This window comes from Python bivittatus, unplaced genomic scaffold (assembly GCF_059951505.1).
Source record: "Python bivittatus isolate LINGU-HERP-01145 unplaced genomic scaffold, Pbiv_v1 ctg000810_np1212, whole genome shotgun sequence".
Taxonomy (NCBI): domain Eukaryota; kingdom Metazoa; phylum Chordata; class Lepidosauria; order Squamata; family Pythonidae; genus Python; species Python bivittatus.
Window position 1 is genome coordinate 2,135,649 of NW_028277111.1, and position 15,857 is coordinate 2,151,505.

At 47.4% G+C, this 15,857-nt stretch overlaps 1 protein-coding gene across 2 annotated transcripts; it reads right to left on the reverse strand.

Moving 5' to 3' along the window:
- Window positions 1–2,307: 2,307 nt before the first annotated feature.
- Window positions 2,308–14,910, reverse strand: LOC103049840 (uncharacterized). Of its 2 annotated transcripts, none has more exons than XM_088129483.1 (5): window positions 14,694–14,910; window positions 11,074–11,932; window positions 9,464–9,599; window positions 6,312–6,548; window positions 2,308–3,545 (listed from the first exon to the last, which is right to left on the reverse strand). In XM_088129483.1, exons 2-5 carry the CDS (start codon window positions 11,869–11,871, stop codon window positions 2,521–2,523), a joined length of 2,196 nt encoding a protein of 731 aa, XP_087985609.1. In that variant the 5' UTR covers window positions 11,872–11,932; window positions 14,694–14,910; the 3' UTR covers window positions 2,308–2,520. The 2 variants fall into 2 exon arrangements, with proteins under 2 accessions (XP_087985609.1, XP_087985608.1); XM_088129482.1 differs by having other exon boundaries at window positions 14,443–14,910.
- Between the last annotated feature and the right edge of the window lie 947 nt (window positions 14,911–15,857).

The following is a 15,857-nucleotide window of genomic DNA, read 5'->3' on the forward strand; positions in this document are numbered from 1 at the left end:
CATAAGTAGTATTGTGTAATGAACTCGAATGACTGTGTATTTAACTCAAATCATTGTGTATTTAACTTGAATTTTGTTACAATAGGCTCCGTTCCTAACCGTGGGTCATCCATAAACCGGGCATTCTTAACCCGGGGACTACCTGTATTCTGTTATGTGCACAAGGGTATCAAAGCAAAATACAGTGGGGCAAACAAGTATTTAGTCAGCCACTAATTGTGCAAGTTCTCCCACTTAAAAAGATGAGAGAGGCCTGTAATTTTCATCATAGGTATACCTCAACTATGAGAGACAAAATCGGGGGAAAAATCCAGAAAATCACATTGTCTGATTTTTAAAGAATTTATTTGCAAATCATGGTGGAAAATAAGTATTTGGTCAATATCAAAAGTTCATCTCAATACTTTGTTATATATCCTTTGTTGGCAATGACAGAGGTCAAATGTTTTCTGTAAGTCTTCACAAGGTTTTCACACACTGTTGCTGGTATTTTGGCCCATTCCTCCATGCAGATCTCCTCTAGAGCAGTGATGTTTTGGGGCTGTCGCTGGGCAACACGGACTTTCAACTCCCTCCAAAGGTTTTCCATGGGGTTGAGATCTGGAGACTGGCTAGGCCACTCCAGGACCTTGAAATGCTTCTTACGAAGCCACTCCTTCATTGCCCGGGCGGTGTGTTTGGGATCATTGTCATGCTGAAAGACCCAGCCACGTTTCATCTTCAATGCCCTTGCTGATGGAAGGAGGTGTTCACTCAAAATCTCACGATACATGGCCCATTCATTCTTTCCTTTACACGGATCAGTCGTCCTGGTCCCTTTGCAGAAAAACAGCCCCAAAGCATGATGTTTCCACCCCCATGCTTCACAGTAGGTATGGTGTTCTTTGGATGCAACTCAGCATTCTCTCTCCTCCAAACACGACAAGTTGAGTTTAGACCAAAATGTTCTACTTTGGTTTCATCTGACCATATGACATTCTCCCAATCCTCTTCTGGATCATCCAAATGCTCTCTAGCAAACTTCAGACGGGCCCAGACATGTACTGGCTTAAGCAGGGGGACATGTCTGGCACTGCAGGATTTGAGTCCCTGGCAGCATAGTGTGTTACTGATGGTAGCCTTTGTTACTTTGGTCCCAGCTCTCTGCAGGTCATTCACTAGGTCCCCCTGTGTGGTTCTGGGATTTTTGCTCACCGTTCTTGTGATCATTTTGACCCCACGGGGTGAGATCTTGCATGGAGCCCCAGATCGAGGGAGATTATCAGTGGTCTTGTATGTCTTCCATTTTCTAATTATTGCTCCCACAGTTGATTTCTTCACACCAAGCTGCTTGCCTATTGCAGATTCAGTCTTCCCGGCCTGGTGCAGGTCTACCATTTTGTTTCTGGTGTCCTTCGACAGCTCTTTGGTCTTGGCCATAGTGGAGTTTGGAGTGTGACTGTTTGAGGTTGTGGACAGGTGTCTTTTATACTGATAACAAGGTCAAACAAGTGCCATTACAGGTAATGAGTGGAGGACAGAGGAGCCTCTTAGTTACAGGTCTGTGAGAGCCAGATATCTTGCTTGTTTGTAGGTGACCAAATACTTATTTTCCACCATGATTTGCAAATAAATTCTTTAAAAATCAGACAATGTGATTTTCTGGATTTTTCCCCCGATTTTGTCTCTCATAGTTGAGGTATACCTATGATGAAAATTACAGGCCTCTCTCATCTTTTTAAGTGGGAGAACTTGCACAATTGGTGGCTGACTAAATACTTTTTTGCCCCACTGTAATTTAGATCGCTCACGTCCATTTCTGAACTCCATTAAAACCGCTTTCCCTGCCCGTTCTTGACAAAGATGGAGAAGAAGCAGTAACACACAGACAGCAAAAAGGACGTTCGTTTTATTGCAGTAAAGCAATCATCAGCTATGACCGACAAAATGCACATCTACAAGAACTTGCCACGGATATGCGTTTCAAAGGATGGAAAACCCAAATAAGGTTTCGGTCATTTTAATGCTTCCTCATTTCCTCTTGGGTCTCAGATGGGTTTCATGACCAAGAGCGCCCGCAGGGGAGACCCAAAAGCAGCTGCCATGGCATGACTGAAGCCCCGCCCCTTTTTCACACGCAATGACTTTTTTTGACACCACCTCCGGGCATTCCACAGCCTCAGTTACAATCAAAGGTTTTGCTACAGTCTAGTCCAGTGTTTCTCAACCTTGGCAACTTTAAGACGTGCGGACTTCAACTCCCAGAATTCCCCAGGCTGGCTGGGGAATTCTGGGAGTTGAAGTCCGCACGTCTTAAAGTTGCCAAGGTTGAGAAACATTGATCTGGTCTTTTAGATGGCTTCACCCAGTGTTGGACCAGCTGGCGTTCTTCTCTGCTCCTAAAACAGTTAATTCCCTATGTGAATTCCGAGCAGATTCTCTCACGCTTCCATGTGGACGCAACCCCCTCCCCCTCAAAGCCTGAGTTTCTGATTCCTAAACCTGGGATTGTCAATGCACCCTTAGGCCTTAATGCTGCCTTTAGTTATGCAATTTGCCCAGATTATGAATTCTCTGGTGAGAAATAAGGTTTGTATTTTTGCTATAGCTCTTCCCACATTCAGAGCACTTGTACGGTTTTTCCCCGGTGTGGCTTCTCTTGTGTGTGGTGAGGCTGGCGCTCTGGCTGAAGCTCTTTCCACACACCAAGCATTGATAGGGTTTCTCCCCCGTGTGGATCCTCATGTGCTTAATCAGAGTCGAATGGTTGCAGAAGCTCTTGCTGCAATCCGAACACTGGAACGGCTTCTCCCCGGTGTGGATCCTCTGATGCGAGGTCAGGTTGGAATTCCACGTGAAGCTTTTTCCGCACTCGAGACATTTGTACGGTTTCTCTCCAGTGTGGATCCTCTGATGCAGTGTCAGGTTGGTGTTCTTGCTGAAGTGTTTCCCGCATTCCAAGCACTTATAGGGCTTCTCCCCTGTGTGGATCCGCTGATGGGAAGTGAGATGGCCCCCTTGACTAAAACTCTTTCCGCAGACAAAGCATTTGTACGGCTTCTCTCCTCGGTGGATCCTTTTGTGCTTAATGAGGTCTGACTGGCTAGAGAATCTCTTCACGCAGTCTGGGCAGCCGTATGGTTTCTCCCCCGTGTGGATCCGCTGATGGGAAGTCAGGTTTGTACTCCGCGTAAAGCACTTTCCGCAAACATAGCATTTGTATGGTTTCTCTTCTTCTTGGAGGAACTGAAATTCAGGAAGAGTTCTACTCGTGCTAAAACTCTTCCCAAACATTAGGCTTTGATTTGAATTCTCCTCCGTGTGAAGTCTCCAGTGGGCGCTCAGGCACCTGTCCATCCTGTTTCCTCCTGGTTCTTCTTGGACGATGATGTCAGGAAAGTCACCACCGTTACAAGGAAAAGCCGGATGTCCCTTGGGGTGGTTTTCTTCCTCCATCTTCAGCCCGTCTTGGTTCCACAAGTTCTCCTTCAAATCGTCACGCTGGGTTGTTGTCGGGTGTATCTTGGAAAGTCCCTCTTCGCTGTTGCTTTCCCACATCTCATCGGCTGGAATGAAAAGAGAAATGCTGTCAGGGTCCTTGAGGGAGAGCCCCCACCCTGCCCCCAAAGCCTGAGTTTCTTATTCCTAAACCTGGGACTGGCAATGCAATCCAAGTGGGAGCCACTGCTGTTTTGAATATCTTTGGGCGCCCTGCCCTTCCTGATTAAAATTTACATTTTAAAAAATGGAACTTTTTTTTAAAATCACAGAATCCAAGAGTTGGAAAGCTCACAGAACCCTAGATCAAAAAGGATCCTAGAAGCCATCTAAGCATCCACTAACGGATCTTTGACAGACGACCGTCCACCTTCCGTTTGAGATCCTCTGCCAAAGGAGAACTCACCCTCTCATGGGGCAGCCTGTTCCCATGGCTAACAGGTTGTATCATCAGGGAGTCCCTCCTGATATCTAACCTGGATCTACTTCTTTTTAACTTTAACTCCCTAATTCTGGTCCTGCCCTTTGGGGCAAGAGCAAAGAAGTGCACTTTTTTGATACGATCGACCTTGAAAGACTTGAATGCTGCCATCCTGTCTCCTCTCAGTCCCCTCTTGCTCAGACAACATAGGCAGCTCCTTGAAACGTTCCTCATACAGCTTAATTTCCAAAGATGTAATTGGAACCATCTGCCCAACTTCCCCCTCAGTGCTGGAAGCCAAATTCAGGCATTTCAGACAGACATCCAGCCTCCCCTTGAGTGCATCCCATGAAGGGGGCCCTCTACCTGTCTGGCTCACTGGTTCTCTTAAGAAACTTTTTCTATCACTCTGTGTGGATCTGTCTTCCTGTAATTTAAAGCCTGCATGTGCTGCGATGTATATAAAAAAAGGGTGGAGCTTTGGTCCTGCCAGGGTAGCTGCCATCTTGACTTTTTTGACCCCCTTCTCCCTATCGTAGATGCCCCTGGTTGGAGATGAACTCAGTGTTCTTCTGCACAACACCTGTTCAGGCACTTGAAAGATGCCCTCATGTAGTCTTTCAGCATTCTGCACTCAAGGGCCAATCTTTCTCATTCTTCAGTAGAGTGCCATAGAGATGACCACGGACAAGGAATGTGGCAGTGGCAGTCAGTCAAACACAAATTTAAGCCCAGGAAAGGGAAAGGGGTGAGAAAGAAAGTGATCCCACCTTGACTTTCTTGGGTATAAGAAGGAGGGAAGGGGAAATGCTGTCAAACTTTCAAGATTTTGCTACTCACGCCTGTATCAATAATGGAGAGTTCCAGTATTTCTCGTGGAAGCTGTTTCCTGACTAGGCCTACCTTGAAGGGCTGACATGAGTCTGGAAAGCCCGACAGTGTTTTTTCATCCCTCCCCCTTATAACACAGAGTCAAAGCAGGATCACTTTCCGTTTCTATGTATTCTTCTCTTCCAGGATTTAATTCGTGTTTTACAAGTAGTCCTCGGGTTACAACCATTTGTTCAGCGACTGTTCAAAGTTACAATGGCACTGAACGAGGGGGAAGTACGACAGGTCCTTGTAGTTCCAGCGGTCACAGTACCCCCGTAGTCACGTGATTGCAATTTCCAATGTTCCCTGTCAGTTTCCCACAAGCAAAGTCAGTAGGGAAGCCGGCAGGAAGTCGGAAGTCACAATCATGTGAGGTCCTCGCTTAACAACCAGCATGGTCCTCACATAACAACAGCAACTGGGAATGCCAGAATTGCCATTGCTAAGCAATGCAGTCACGTGACGATGTGCTTTATAACCACATCACTTAGCAATGGAAATTCTGGTCCCAACTGCTGTCATAACCCGAGGACTACTTGTACTTGTTAGTGCCACATTCCTTATCTTTGTGGTTCTCTCCATGCACCATCCTCCTCATAGGGGTAAGTTCATAGTTGCCTCCCCTTCCCTGAACATGCTTGATCAGAGCTAAATCCTTCTGGGTTTGGCACCCAGAAACAGTCAAATTCTCAAAGGGGAGCTTGGCCAATGCAGCACAGCTCCCACATCTCCTTATTGGCAAGCTCAATTCCTGATGATCCACTTTTTTGCAGCCTTGCACGGCTAGACAACTGAAAAAAAATAGCCTCAATTTGCAGCAACCCCAGCTAAGGGCACGGGGGGGGTGAACCTCAAGTTCCCCATCGACAGGTGGTACATTTCCTCAGCCAGGAGCTGCGTGTGGCTTTTGTTATGCTCTTGTCAGCCTCCAAGGCTGGGGGAGGCACGGTGGGGAGGCTGTGCGGTCAGTCCCTGGGTTGGGTGAGGCTGGTATTTTATGATGTTTCTGTTTTTCTTCTTTGCAACCTAACAGAACTCGGGAAAGGGATGAGCGTGGAGAGGCGTTGGTCTGTCTACCTGCCAGCAGACTAACTTTCTGAAAAAGACACAGAACAGGCCAAATCTGGCGTAAGGGCAACCCCCAGCAAAAGAAGGGCCAAGTCTGGCAAGGGCTGGGGAGTGAACAAAGCCAGAAAAAGTCCCCAAGGAGAAGGAGCGGGGAAGAGGCTCTGGGGATGGCCGATTCTCCGTTCTAAGCCTCCTCTCTCCCGGCTGTGCAACCCAGAGCAGCCCCACTGTAGGGTGAAGGGGTCGGAGAGCATTCCAGGAGTTTGTATTTTTAAGAGGCCTTGGGGTCCTGCAGAGCAGAGGGCAGCAACTTTCTTTGACTGATCCTGAAGCAAAACTAAGCGGGGTCAGATTGAATTAAATCCTTGGTGGGGAGGCCACCAGGAAAGCCAACTGGGCTACAAAGTCAGAATCCGCCCCCCTCCCCGAAGATTCCAGAGATCATTTTTACAGTAAAGATCATAAAGCTTACCTGCATCGATTTCTACCTGGATGGTGGGTTCACTGTGACTCTTAAGGCCATCGCTGCAAGGGCTGGAAGCATCTTCTTCGCGCTGGATCTGCTGCCAAGACTCTGTTCCCTCGCAACTTGCCAAGGAATTTTCCCCTTCACAGGCTGGAGAGAAGTTCTCCTTGGCTTTCCAGGCAAAAGCCTGACAGTCTTCTGGCACCTTTTCTACCCCATCTTCTGCGGCCATCCATCCGTTGCCTGCTCAAGACACAAGGAGGGATCCCCAACAACTCAGGGTCTGGACAAAAGGCACCGACTTCAAACTCCTCCCCTCAAAAAGTGGGGAAAAGGAAACAATGGGAGAGGAGGTTTATTCTCTCGTATTGCACGGTGAGAGGTCAACAACAGCCTACTCAAGGGCTGTCCCAAACTCTCATCCAAGATTTGGCAGTCACATTCAGCAAGATTTCAGCTACTTTTTCATTAATACTTTGAGAGCCGGTTTGTTGTAGTGGTTAAAGACACTGGACTAGAAATCAGGAAACGGTGAGTCCTAGTCCCTCCTTAGGCACAAAGCCAGCTGGGTGACATTGGGCCAGTCCCTCTCTCTCAGCCCTAGGAAGGAGAAGGCAAGGGCAAATGGATTCTGAAAATGTTGCCAAGAAAACTGCAGGGACTTTTCTAGGCAGTTGCCAGAAGTCAAGACAGACTGGAAGTCATACACAAAAAAACTCATTCAATAGCACTGTATGGGTAGTCCTCACTTAACAACCACAATAGGGACGGGAAAATCCATTGTTAAGTGGGGTGGTTGTTAAGTGAGTCGGGCCTGATTTTACGACCTTTTTTGCAGCAGTCATTAAGTGAATCTGCGGCCATTAAGCAAATCACACAGTCATTAAGCAAATCCCACAGTTCCCTGTTGATTTTGCTTGCTGGAAGCTGGCTGGGAAGATTGCAAATGGCAATCACATGACCCCAGGATGCTGCAACCATCATAAGTGCGAGCTGGTTGCCAAGAGCCCGGATCACAATCATGTGACCACAGGGTGCTGTGACGGTTATAAGCTTGAGGACTGGTTGTAAGTCCCTTTGTTCAGCACCACTGTAACTTTGAACGGTCACTAAATGAATGGTTGTTAAGTGAGGACTACCTGTAACAAAAGAACAACACTTTAGTTTGTAAAAGTAACTGTGTGTTTAGATCTGGGTAAGTTCCTGACTCTTTCCCACCTTCCAACAGCTTGCCCAGAACTACAGAGCTGGTAGTAGGAAACTGAAAGTGAGCTGGGATTAGTAAAGGTTGCTAAGAATAATAAGAAGGACTTTCTTCAATATGTTTAGAATGACAAGAAAAGCTGTTCAGTGAAGATGGGAAAAGCCTGGCAGGAACAAAGAAAAAATAGAACTATTCAGCTTCTATTTTGGTTTAGGCTTCTCTAAAAAGAAGCCTATGTCCCACCAGAAAATTATGAAGAGCAAAAGGAAAAGGTGAGATTGAAGCTGAAGAGTGATAGAAACATGGCCAGAGACCACCTTTTTACTTTGAAGTTTACATTTTCTAGGCCAGACTAGCTGATGGTCTGGACAAACTCCTATGCATTATCCTTCAGAACTCTTGGAGAACTGGTACGATGCCAGGAGACTGGAGAGTTGAAAATATTGCCTCTATTTTCAAAATGAGAGAAAAAGAAGATCCAACAAGACGATCCAGCCTGACAAGCCAGGCTGCCAGTGATATTTGGGGTGGATTCCACAACAGATAATTAAGAGATCAATCTGTAAACAACTTGAAAACTGTGATTATCGATTATCGAAAACTGTAAACTCCCAGATCACAGTCATCATGAAACTGTGAAGAGCAGATCAGGTAACAGATTATGGGAATGCACTAGACATAATATATCTTGACTTCAGCAAAGCATAACATTAGGAAGCTAGTCAAGGGTGGACTGCATTGGGTGGCAATGAGGTAGACACACAACTGCCTTGAAAATCATACTCAGAAAAATCATACTCATCAAATTGGAGGTGCCACAGAGTTAAGTTCTGGGTATTCTACTCTTTCGGTTTTTTTATTAATTACTTGGGTGAGGAGGTGATGGTTTATAGCATTTTCAGATGATAAAATAATTGGATAGGATAGCCAGTATCCTAGAAGCCAGAACAATAAGTAGAAAAATGAGCAGTTAAAAATGCATTTATATTTTACCCTCTCTAAATTTACATCATAATTTCCTTCTTTCCATAAGCTACTCTTTCTAATCTTCAAATCCATAAATCAAAAGTTCATTTTTCTCTTTTTTCGGCAAACAGTCCATAAGGGATTAGGGTTCACAAAGTTTTAAACACCGCTGTACATCTTCGTTTCTGTTTTTCCCTTGTTTAGGTTGTTTTTTAGTTGTGGATTTTATGATGTTATTTTAATTGTACCATGGCTGTTTTCATTTTTGTAATATGATATACTACGTAAGCTGCTGAGAATCGTTACATTGCAACGGGGTGTTATGTTTTATAAATAAATAAATGTTTTATAAATAAATCAAGTGCAAAATGCTTTTCTTGGGAAAAGTCACACGCCTTGGTATAAGATGGAGGGTGGTACTCATGAAAAAAAGATTGGGGAGTAGTTGATTGTGAATGGAGTACCAGCCTGCAGGGTGACATGGCTGCAAAAATGGCAAAGAGAATTTTAGGTGGCATCAACAGAAAGGTAATTTCCAAATCGTAGGAAGAAATTCTCCCATTCTCTTCTGACTGGTCAGGTCTCACCATGAGTCTTGGGTCCAGATCTGGAGCCCACCTTTTAAAGATTCAGACAAACTGGGACAGGCTCAGAGAAGGGCAATGCAGATAACTGGGGAATGAACAGTGGAGTGCTATGAAAAGAAATGAACAGTGGAGTGCTATGAAAAGAAATGGAAAGAGCTGAGAACATTTAGAGAAGGGAAGAGGACCAGAAGATATGATAGGACCTTTCACATTCCTGAATGGAAGCCACACCTGAGACAATCGGACCAATTCTCTCTCTTTCCAGAATGCACGATGCGGAACAGTTGAGATTTAGAAGGTGGGCCTGAACCTGCATCTCCCTGCTCCAACACCTTCACCACGACCCCAACCCAGTTGTAATTCCTCCCCATCTCCAAGCCCAAGGTGTAAGCCAAACTTACCCAGTTGTCCCTCACCAGCAGCTCTGCAGTCATTGTTGACTTCCTCCTTGGTTTCCACGCAGAGCTGCCTCCGCTCCGTGGCTGATAAAGCTTGTCCACCCGCCACAGAATTCTCAGTGTCCTCCACAAATGCCACCTGGCAGACAAAAAGGGGGTTATCTTTTAGGGTTGAGAAAAGCACTGGAAGGCCAGGTCCTGCCTCGTCACTTTGCACGTGACAGCCCCACTGTCCCACACCGGAGACCATCTGAACTAAGTTCCTCCAGGAACCCCCTCCCAGCATTTTAGAACCTTTCTCTAGATCAGTGTTTCTCAAGCTTGGCAACTTGAAGATGTGTGGACTTCAACTCCCAGAATTCCCCAGCCAGCCAGCTGGCTGGGGAATTCTGGGAATTGAAGTCCACACATCTTCAAGCTGCCAAGCTTGAGAAACACTGATCTAGAACACTGTTTTTCAAACGTGGCAATTTGAAGATGTGTGGACTCCAACTCCCAGAATTCCCCAGCCAGAATGCTCACTTACTTTGGATCTTTTAAAAACTTTTATCATTTTTACTGTGCCATTGGTAGGAAGCCTTGTTAGAATTCCACTGAGGGTGTTTCTGGCTGAACTATCATAGAACATTTTATTATACTGCCTTAAAAGCAACCTAAAAATACCTTTAAAAACTTATATATTCTTCTGGCTGGCTTGAGAACAGTTCCTGGAAATGGCAGGAATTTGCTAAGTGATATCGGTAAGTTCCCTTACCAGAGGATCTTGCAGGTTTGGACTATATGCATAACGTTCTCAAATAATTAGAGCTATAATCCAAATAATCTAATGGAAATGAAGTTGGAGAAATGTCTGACATGGTGCGTGTGTATGCTTTCCAAAAAAAAAATTGGATGTGATAACTTCATTGGAGTCAAAATAATAATTATTGAATTATTTTTATAGGAAATTAAATGAATGCTGAATTTGTAAAACTAGATCCCCGGTCCATCCCATTGATCAACATCTGAATTAGCCCTGTTCTGACAGAGGAGCAATTTCTGAGCAATCTGATCATTTTTGTTTTGCTTTGTTTAAGACATCATTCAAATATACGTATCCCTTCTATACACTGTTTATACTGTTCATTGCTCAGCTTGGTTTATCAGAGCTTCAATAACATTGGGTGATGGGTTTGATTATTCCTATTTTAGTTTTAATTTACACCATTACCAAGCCTCTCATTCTCCTCCAGTGGCCTAGCCCATGAACTCCTGGAAGCTGAAGAACTACTTATTGAACAGAAATAGAAGGTACAGCTGTGGGAAAGCTGCAGACGAATGCCGATTTCGTTTTTCTTTTTCAAGGCTCTCTGGGTTACCAAGGAAACTCAAGGAGAAATGATGGGAGGCTGCAAAACAATGGAGAACAAGGTGGGGAGGGGCGGGTCCCATTTGCATCCTGGGATCTCGCTGGTGCAACCTGACGGCAGGATTTTTTTTTTATTTACACAGCTGATGATTTTAAGCCACACTTTAAAGGATATTTTGAACATAATGTCTTTTTAAGGGGCATTAAAGAAAAAAAAAACGGAAACACAAGGGCAGGATTTGGGGGTCCCTTGCGAGAAAGTTACCTGGGGGTCCTGCGGTTGGGTCTCCTGCTGCCTCTGGAGGAACTCCTCGGCCAGGGCCACCGCCTGGGAGCAGCTCTCGGGGCCGTGCTCCCGCACCCAGCGCTGGATCTCCGGGGGCAGGACGGCCAGCAGCTGCTCCAGCACCAGGGTCTCCAGGATCTGCTCCTTGGAGAGCCTCTCCACCTTCAGCCACTGGTGGCAAAGCGCCTGCAGCCGGCTGCACACTCCGCGCGGGCCCTCGGCCTCCTGGTAGCGGAAACGCCGGAAGTGCTGGCGCCACCGTTCCCTGGTCAGGGCGTCCCATCGCAAGATGATCGCCTTCACTTTCCCATAATCCTCCCGGTCCCTGGCCTCCAGGCTGCTGAAGGCCAGCTTGGCCTCTCCTCGGAGGGCGGGCACCAGCCGGGCTACCCATTCCTCCCTGGGCCACCAACAGGCCACCGCCACTTGCTCGAAGGAGGCCAGGAAGGCCGTGGCGTCGTCCCACGGGGTGGGCTCCTCGGGCAGCCGCGGGGCCCCCCAGCTGGAGGGAGGGGACTCCACCATCCGTAGGAACTCCTGCCACTGGGCCTCCCAGCATTGGGCCAGTCCTTCTCCTGGCTCCATCTTGACCGGACACAGGCTGGCTTTCCTATGGGAGACCCCCACGCACTCAGATCGCACTGCTTCGGGAGGCCGAGCTGCTCCCTCCACATCCATCTTGGATTTACAGTCTCCCAACCCCTGGAGAGCGTGAATTGCCTTCCTGCTTCCTCCTCTTTGCACGCGGCCCACAGGACCTCTCTTTTCCATGGTCATCTTTGGCCAGATTTTGCAAGATGGCGCTAGAAGAAGCGAGCGGGATCAAGATGGCTTCAACCTGAAATGGAAGGAAAGGAGATGCTCATTCAACTATTTCCCGCCGCGAAGGCAACCTGTGAGATAATCATATGCAAAATAGATGCATGCAGACATTCTGCAAGAAGGACAACAAAGCTGGGAAAGGGTGAGCCATTCCATTGGCTGGGCAGCACTAACTGGTGGTTGGCTCCGCCTCTTCCAAAACTGCCTTCTCATTGGTTCATCCATCTGAACAGATTAAGAGCCATTTTGGACCCACTCCATATTTCCCACTGTAACCAGGAAGATAAGCAGATGTTTGCAACACACAAAGATACCTGTTATTTCCCCCAGCCAAAGGCAATTCAGAGATATACTGCCTCTTACACTGGAGGATTTATATAAATCATCATAATTGTAGCTACTGCTGCTATTTTTATTATTATTCACCAGTAGATATTGTTGCACCAAACATAGTTTTCTTGACCGATGCTGTGCCCACCTTTTAGGCTGTCTTACTAATAATTATTCCAGTAGTAATGTATGGCTGTGAGAGCTGGACCATAAAGAAGGCTGAGCGCCGAAGAATTGATGCCTTTGAACTGTGGTGCTGGAGAAGACTCTTGAGAGTCCCCTGGACTGCTAGGAGGTCAAACCAGTCAATCTTAAAGGAAATCAACCCTGATTGCTCATTGGAAGGATTGATAGTGAAGCTCAAGCTCAGATACTTTGGTCACCTAATGCGAAGAGAGATCTCTTTGGAGAAGACCCTGATGCTGGGAAAGATTGAAGGCAAAAGGAGAAGAGGACGGCAGAGGATGAGATGGTTAGATAGCATCACTGAAGCAATGAGCATGAAACTGAGCAAACTCAGGGAGGCAGTGAAGGACAGGAAGGCCTGGCGCGATACAGTTCATGGGGTCATGAAGAGTCGGACACGACTTAACGACTGAACAACAACAACTAATAATTATTATATGTTTTAATCTGGAAAAAAAGCCTTGCTGAAATTTCATTGGAAGAGCAAGGGCAAACTTGGAAAATAAATCTTGGCCAGGGTTAAGGGCGATTATGGTTCCTTGAACTGAGAGCTGGAAACCCCAATTTTCTGCTTCATGTTTTATTATTGTTTTTTTTAATTATTGTTATAGGCATTGTTGTTATAATTACTATCCTGCTATTGTGGGCTGTTTTTCATTACTGTTTTAAAATTACAGTAATTTTAATGACTGTTTTGAACGTTAGAACCATTGTTCACCATTCAGAATTCACTTTGATCGGGGCAGCCTAAAAATATTGCTGATCAATAAATACATTTTATTTAATTTATACATCACTCCTCCAAAAGGAGTGTTTAAAACAGTAACAAGCATGCCAAAAAAAGACATACAAGAGACATCCATAGAGGCAGAGTCTTTTTCGGGGTGGCCCCAAAGTTCAAAGCAACCCTCCATTTAGGGCAGAAAGTCCACCCTTCACTCTCCATTGCTCCCTGATCTCAGATAGCAAATACTGTTTGGTTTCAAGCACCAAACACAGTTTTCTTTACTGACACTGTGACCAGCTTTTAGGTTGCTTTACTAATAATTATTCTATATTTTAATTCGGAAGAGAAGCCTTTGAATTCAGAAGAGGGGCAAATATTGAAAATAAAATAAGCCACAGCATCTTGGTCGGGGCGTGTGTGTGTGAAGGATGACTATGAATTACTTGAATTGAGAGCTGGAAACCCTGATTTTCCGCAACATCCTTTTTTTAAAAAGTAAAATCTCTTGCAGTTTTCCTGGCAACAATATGAAAGTGGTTTGCCACTGCTTTCTTCCCAGGTTTGTTTGACTTCCCAGTCTAATCTAGGTCTCAGGGCCTTCCTGGTGGTCCCCCATCCACATCCTAACCAGGTCCAAACTTGCTTAGCTTGTGATCACAGACAAGGTCAGCCAGGGGCAAAAGATGGATCATCCAAACTGGACTGTTAACTACCAGGATAAGGTTTTCTCCCGTGCCAAGCCAGCCTGCCCCCTTATTCAGCAATTCCAACAGGATTCTATACCAGTGTTTCTCAACCTTGGCGACTTGAAGACAGGTGGACTTCAACTCCCAGAATTCCCCAGCCAGCCATGAATTCTGGGAGTTGAAGTCCACCCGTCTTCAAGTCGCCAAGGTTGAGAAACCCTGTGCTAGAAGGAAGAACTGATTTAATACATATGAACTGTATTGAACTATGTAAATCTGCATTTGATATTATTTTTATCCCGGCTTCTCCACACCTCTTACCGTTGCTAAGGCTGAGAAACTCTGTTGTGTACAGAGTCCAGGTCCCTGCCCCGAGTTGCTTGCAATGCTGTGTGCTTACCAAATGCCCCCCCCATCTTTTTAGCATCGCAGAGCCTCCTGTTTGAGGGGGGAAAGGGGGAGGGCGGGACCCCCCAAGATGAACCCGTCCCCAGGCTCAACCTCCACGCTCCCTGGAAGACACGTGCCCACGAGTGTGCCGACGCGGGTTTGGATGGCGGGGACCGCCCTCCTCCCCGCCGACCCCCGAGTTCTCACCGTCTTCGCCCCGGATGGGTCCGACGGGACCTCGCTCCACCCGCTCCTCGGCCAGGGAAGGGGGTGGGAAGGACCCACCCCGTGTCTGCCGCCGTTCAGACGTGCACTCTGTCCAGCGGGGCTCCCCAGCCACGTGCGCCCCAGAGCAGCGGATCCCGGGCAAAGGGGCCCGTGGCAGCTCCAAAGAGGCTCCGCAGAAGCGCGCCCGCGGGGCGGGGGTCCCCCTTCCAGCCCTGCCTTCCCGGACCCACCGAAGCTCTCGGCGGGGGCTCTTGCGGTCAAGCTTGCGGTCCCGCTGCGGAGGGCTGGGCGCGCCGGGCTCCCTCGCAGCGGCGCCTCCGCTTCGCAAGCTTCCCTCCCTCTCTGCACCGGGCGGCGGGCGGACTCGCTCCGGGCTGGGGCGGCAAGGGAATCCTGGGACTTGTAGTTCGCCCCCTCCCCTCGCTCCCGACTACGACTCCCGAGGAACGCCGGCCGCGAGCAGGCGAGGCGATTGGAGGGCGTTCCGCTTGGAAAGGGGCGGAGGAAGCCCCGGCCGGTGAGCCAATCAGGAGCGAGAGAACGTGTCCGGCTTTTCGGGGCGGAGGCTTGCAGGAACCCCAAAGGGAGCGGGGGTTTCTCCCTTCGGTCCGCTGATCGCGGTTCATCAAGGGTGGGGGGCGTGAAGCTTTTAGGGCGGAGCTAGGATAGTAGAGGAAGCGTGTATTTGCTTGATGGATGGAGCGAGTGCCATCCAGTCGGTGTTGACTCTTAGTGACCACGTAGGTGGGTTTCCTCCAGGAGGATCTGCCCCCAACCTGGTCCTTCAGGTCTTCCAACGCCACTGTAGCGGAGCCCACCCCCCTTGCTGCTGGTCCTCCTCTCCCTCTCTCTCCTTCCACCTTTCCCAGCCTCAGAGCCTCCTCCAGAGAGCTGGTTCCTCGCACCATGTGCCCGAAGTAGGATCATTTGAGCCTGTGTCTCGAGTGGTTTGGTCTATGAGTCTTGCAAGATGGATTGATGATGAGCCATCAAGTCGATGTTGACTCCTAGCGACCCTGTAGATCAGTGTTTCTCCACCTTGGCAACTTGAAGATGGGTGGACTTCAACTCCCAGAATTCCCCAGCCAGCTGGCTGGGGGATTCTGGGAGTTGAAGTCCACCCATCTTCAAGTTGCCAAGGTGGAGAAACACTGCCCTGGAGTCTTCTCCAACACCAACATTTAAAAGCATCAATACCCTTCCTATCCTCCTTCTTCCTATCCTGCTATAAATGTATATTCCACGTGCCCTTTTATCTAAAAGCAGTACAGGCAAAACAATAAAATATAACCCAATGTCAGCCAACAGCAGCAACAAAGCAATGTCATAATATAATAAAGCAAATCCTTTTGGCGAGCCTGACTCCCAAGGCCTCTTAACCTGGTGACTGTGCC

Bases quoted from the DNA above. Each gene is read 5' to 3' on its own strand.
- LOC103049840 (XM_088129483.1), bottom strand. From the start codon at position 11,871: ATGACCATGGAAAAGAGAGGTCCTGTGGGCCGCGTGCAAAGAGGAGGA. The intron at 9,600-11,073 runs GTAACTTTCTCG...TTTGTCTGCCAG, and splicing joins CCCAACCGCAGGACCCCCAG to GTGGCATTTGTGGAGGACAC. The intron at 6,549-9,463 runs GTAAGTTTGGCT...TGTCTTGAGCAG, and splicing joins TGCTGGTGAGGGACAACTGG to GCAACGGATGGATGGCCGCA.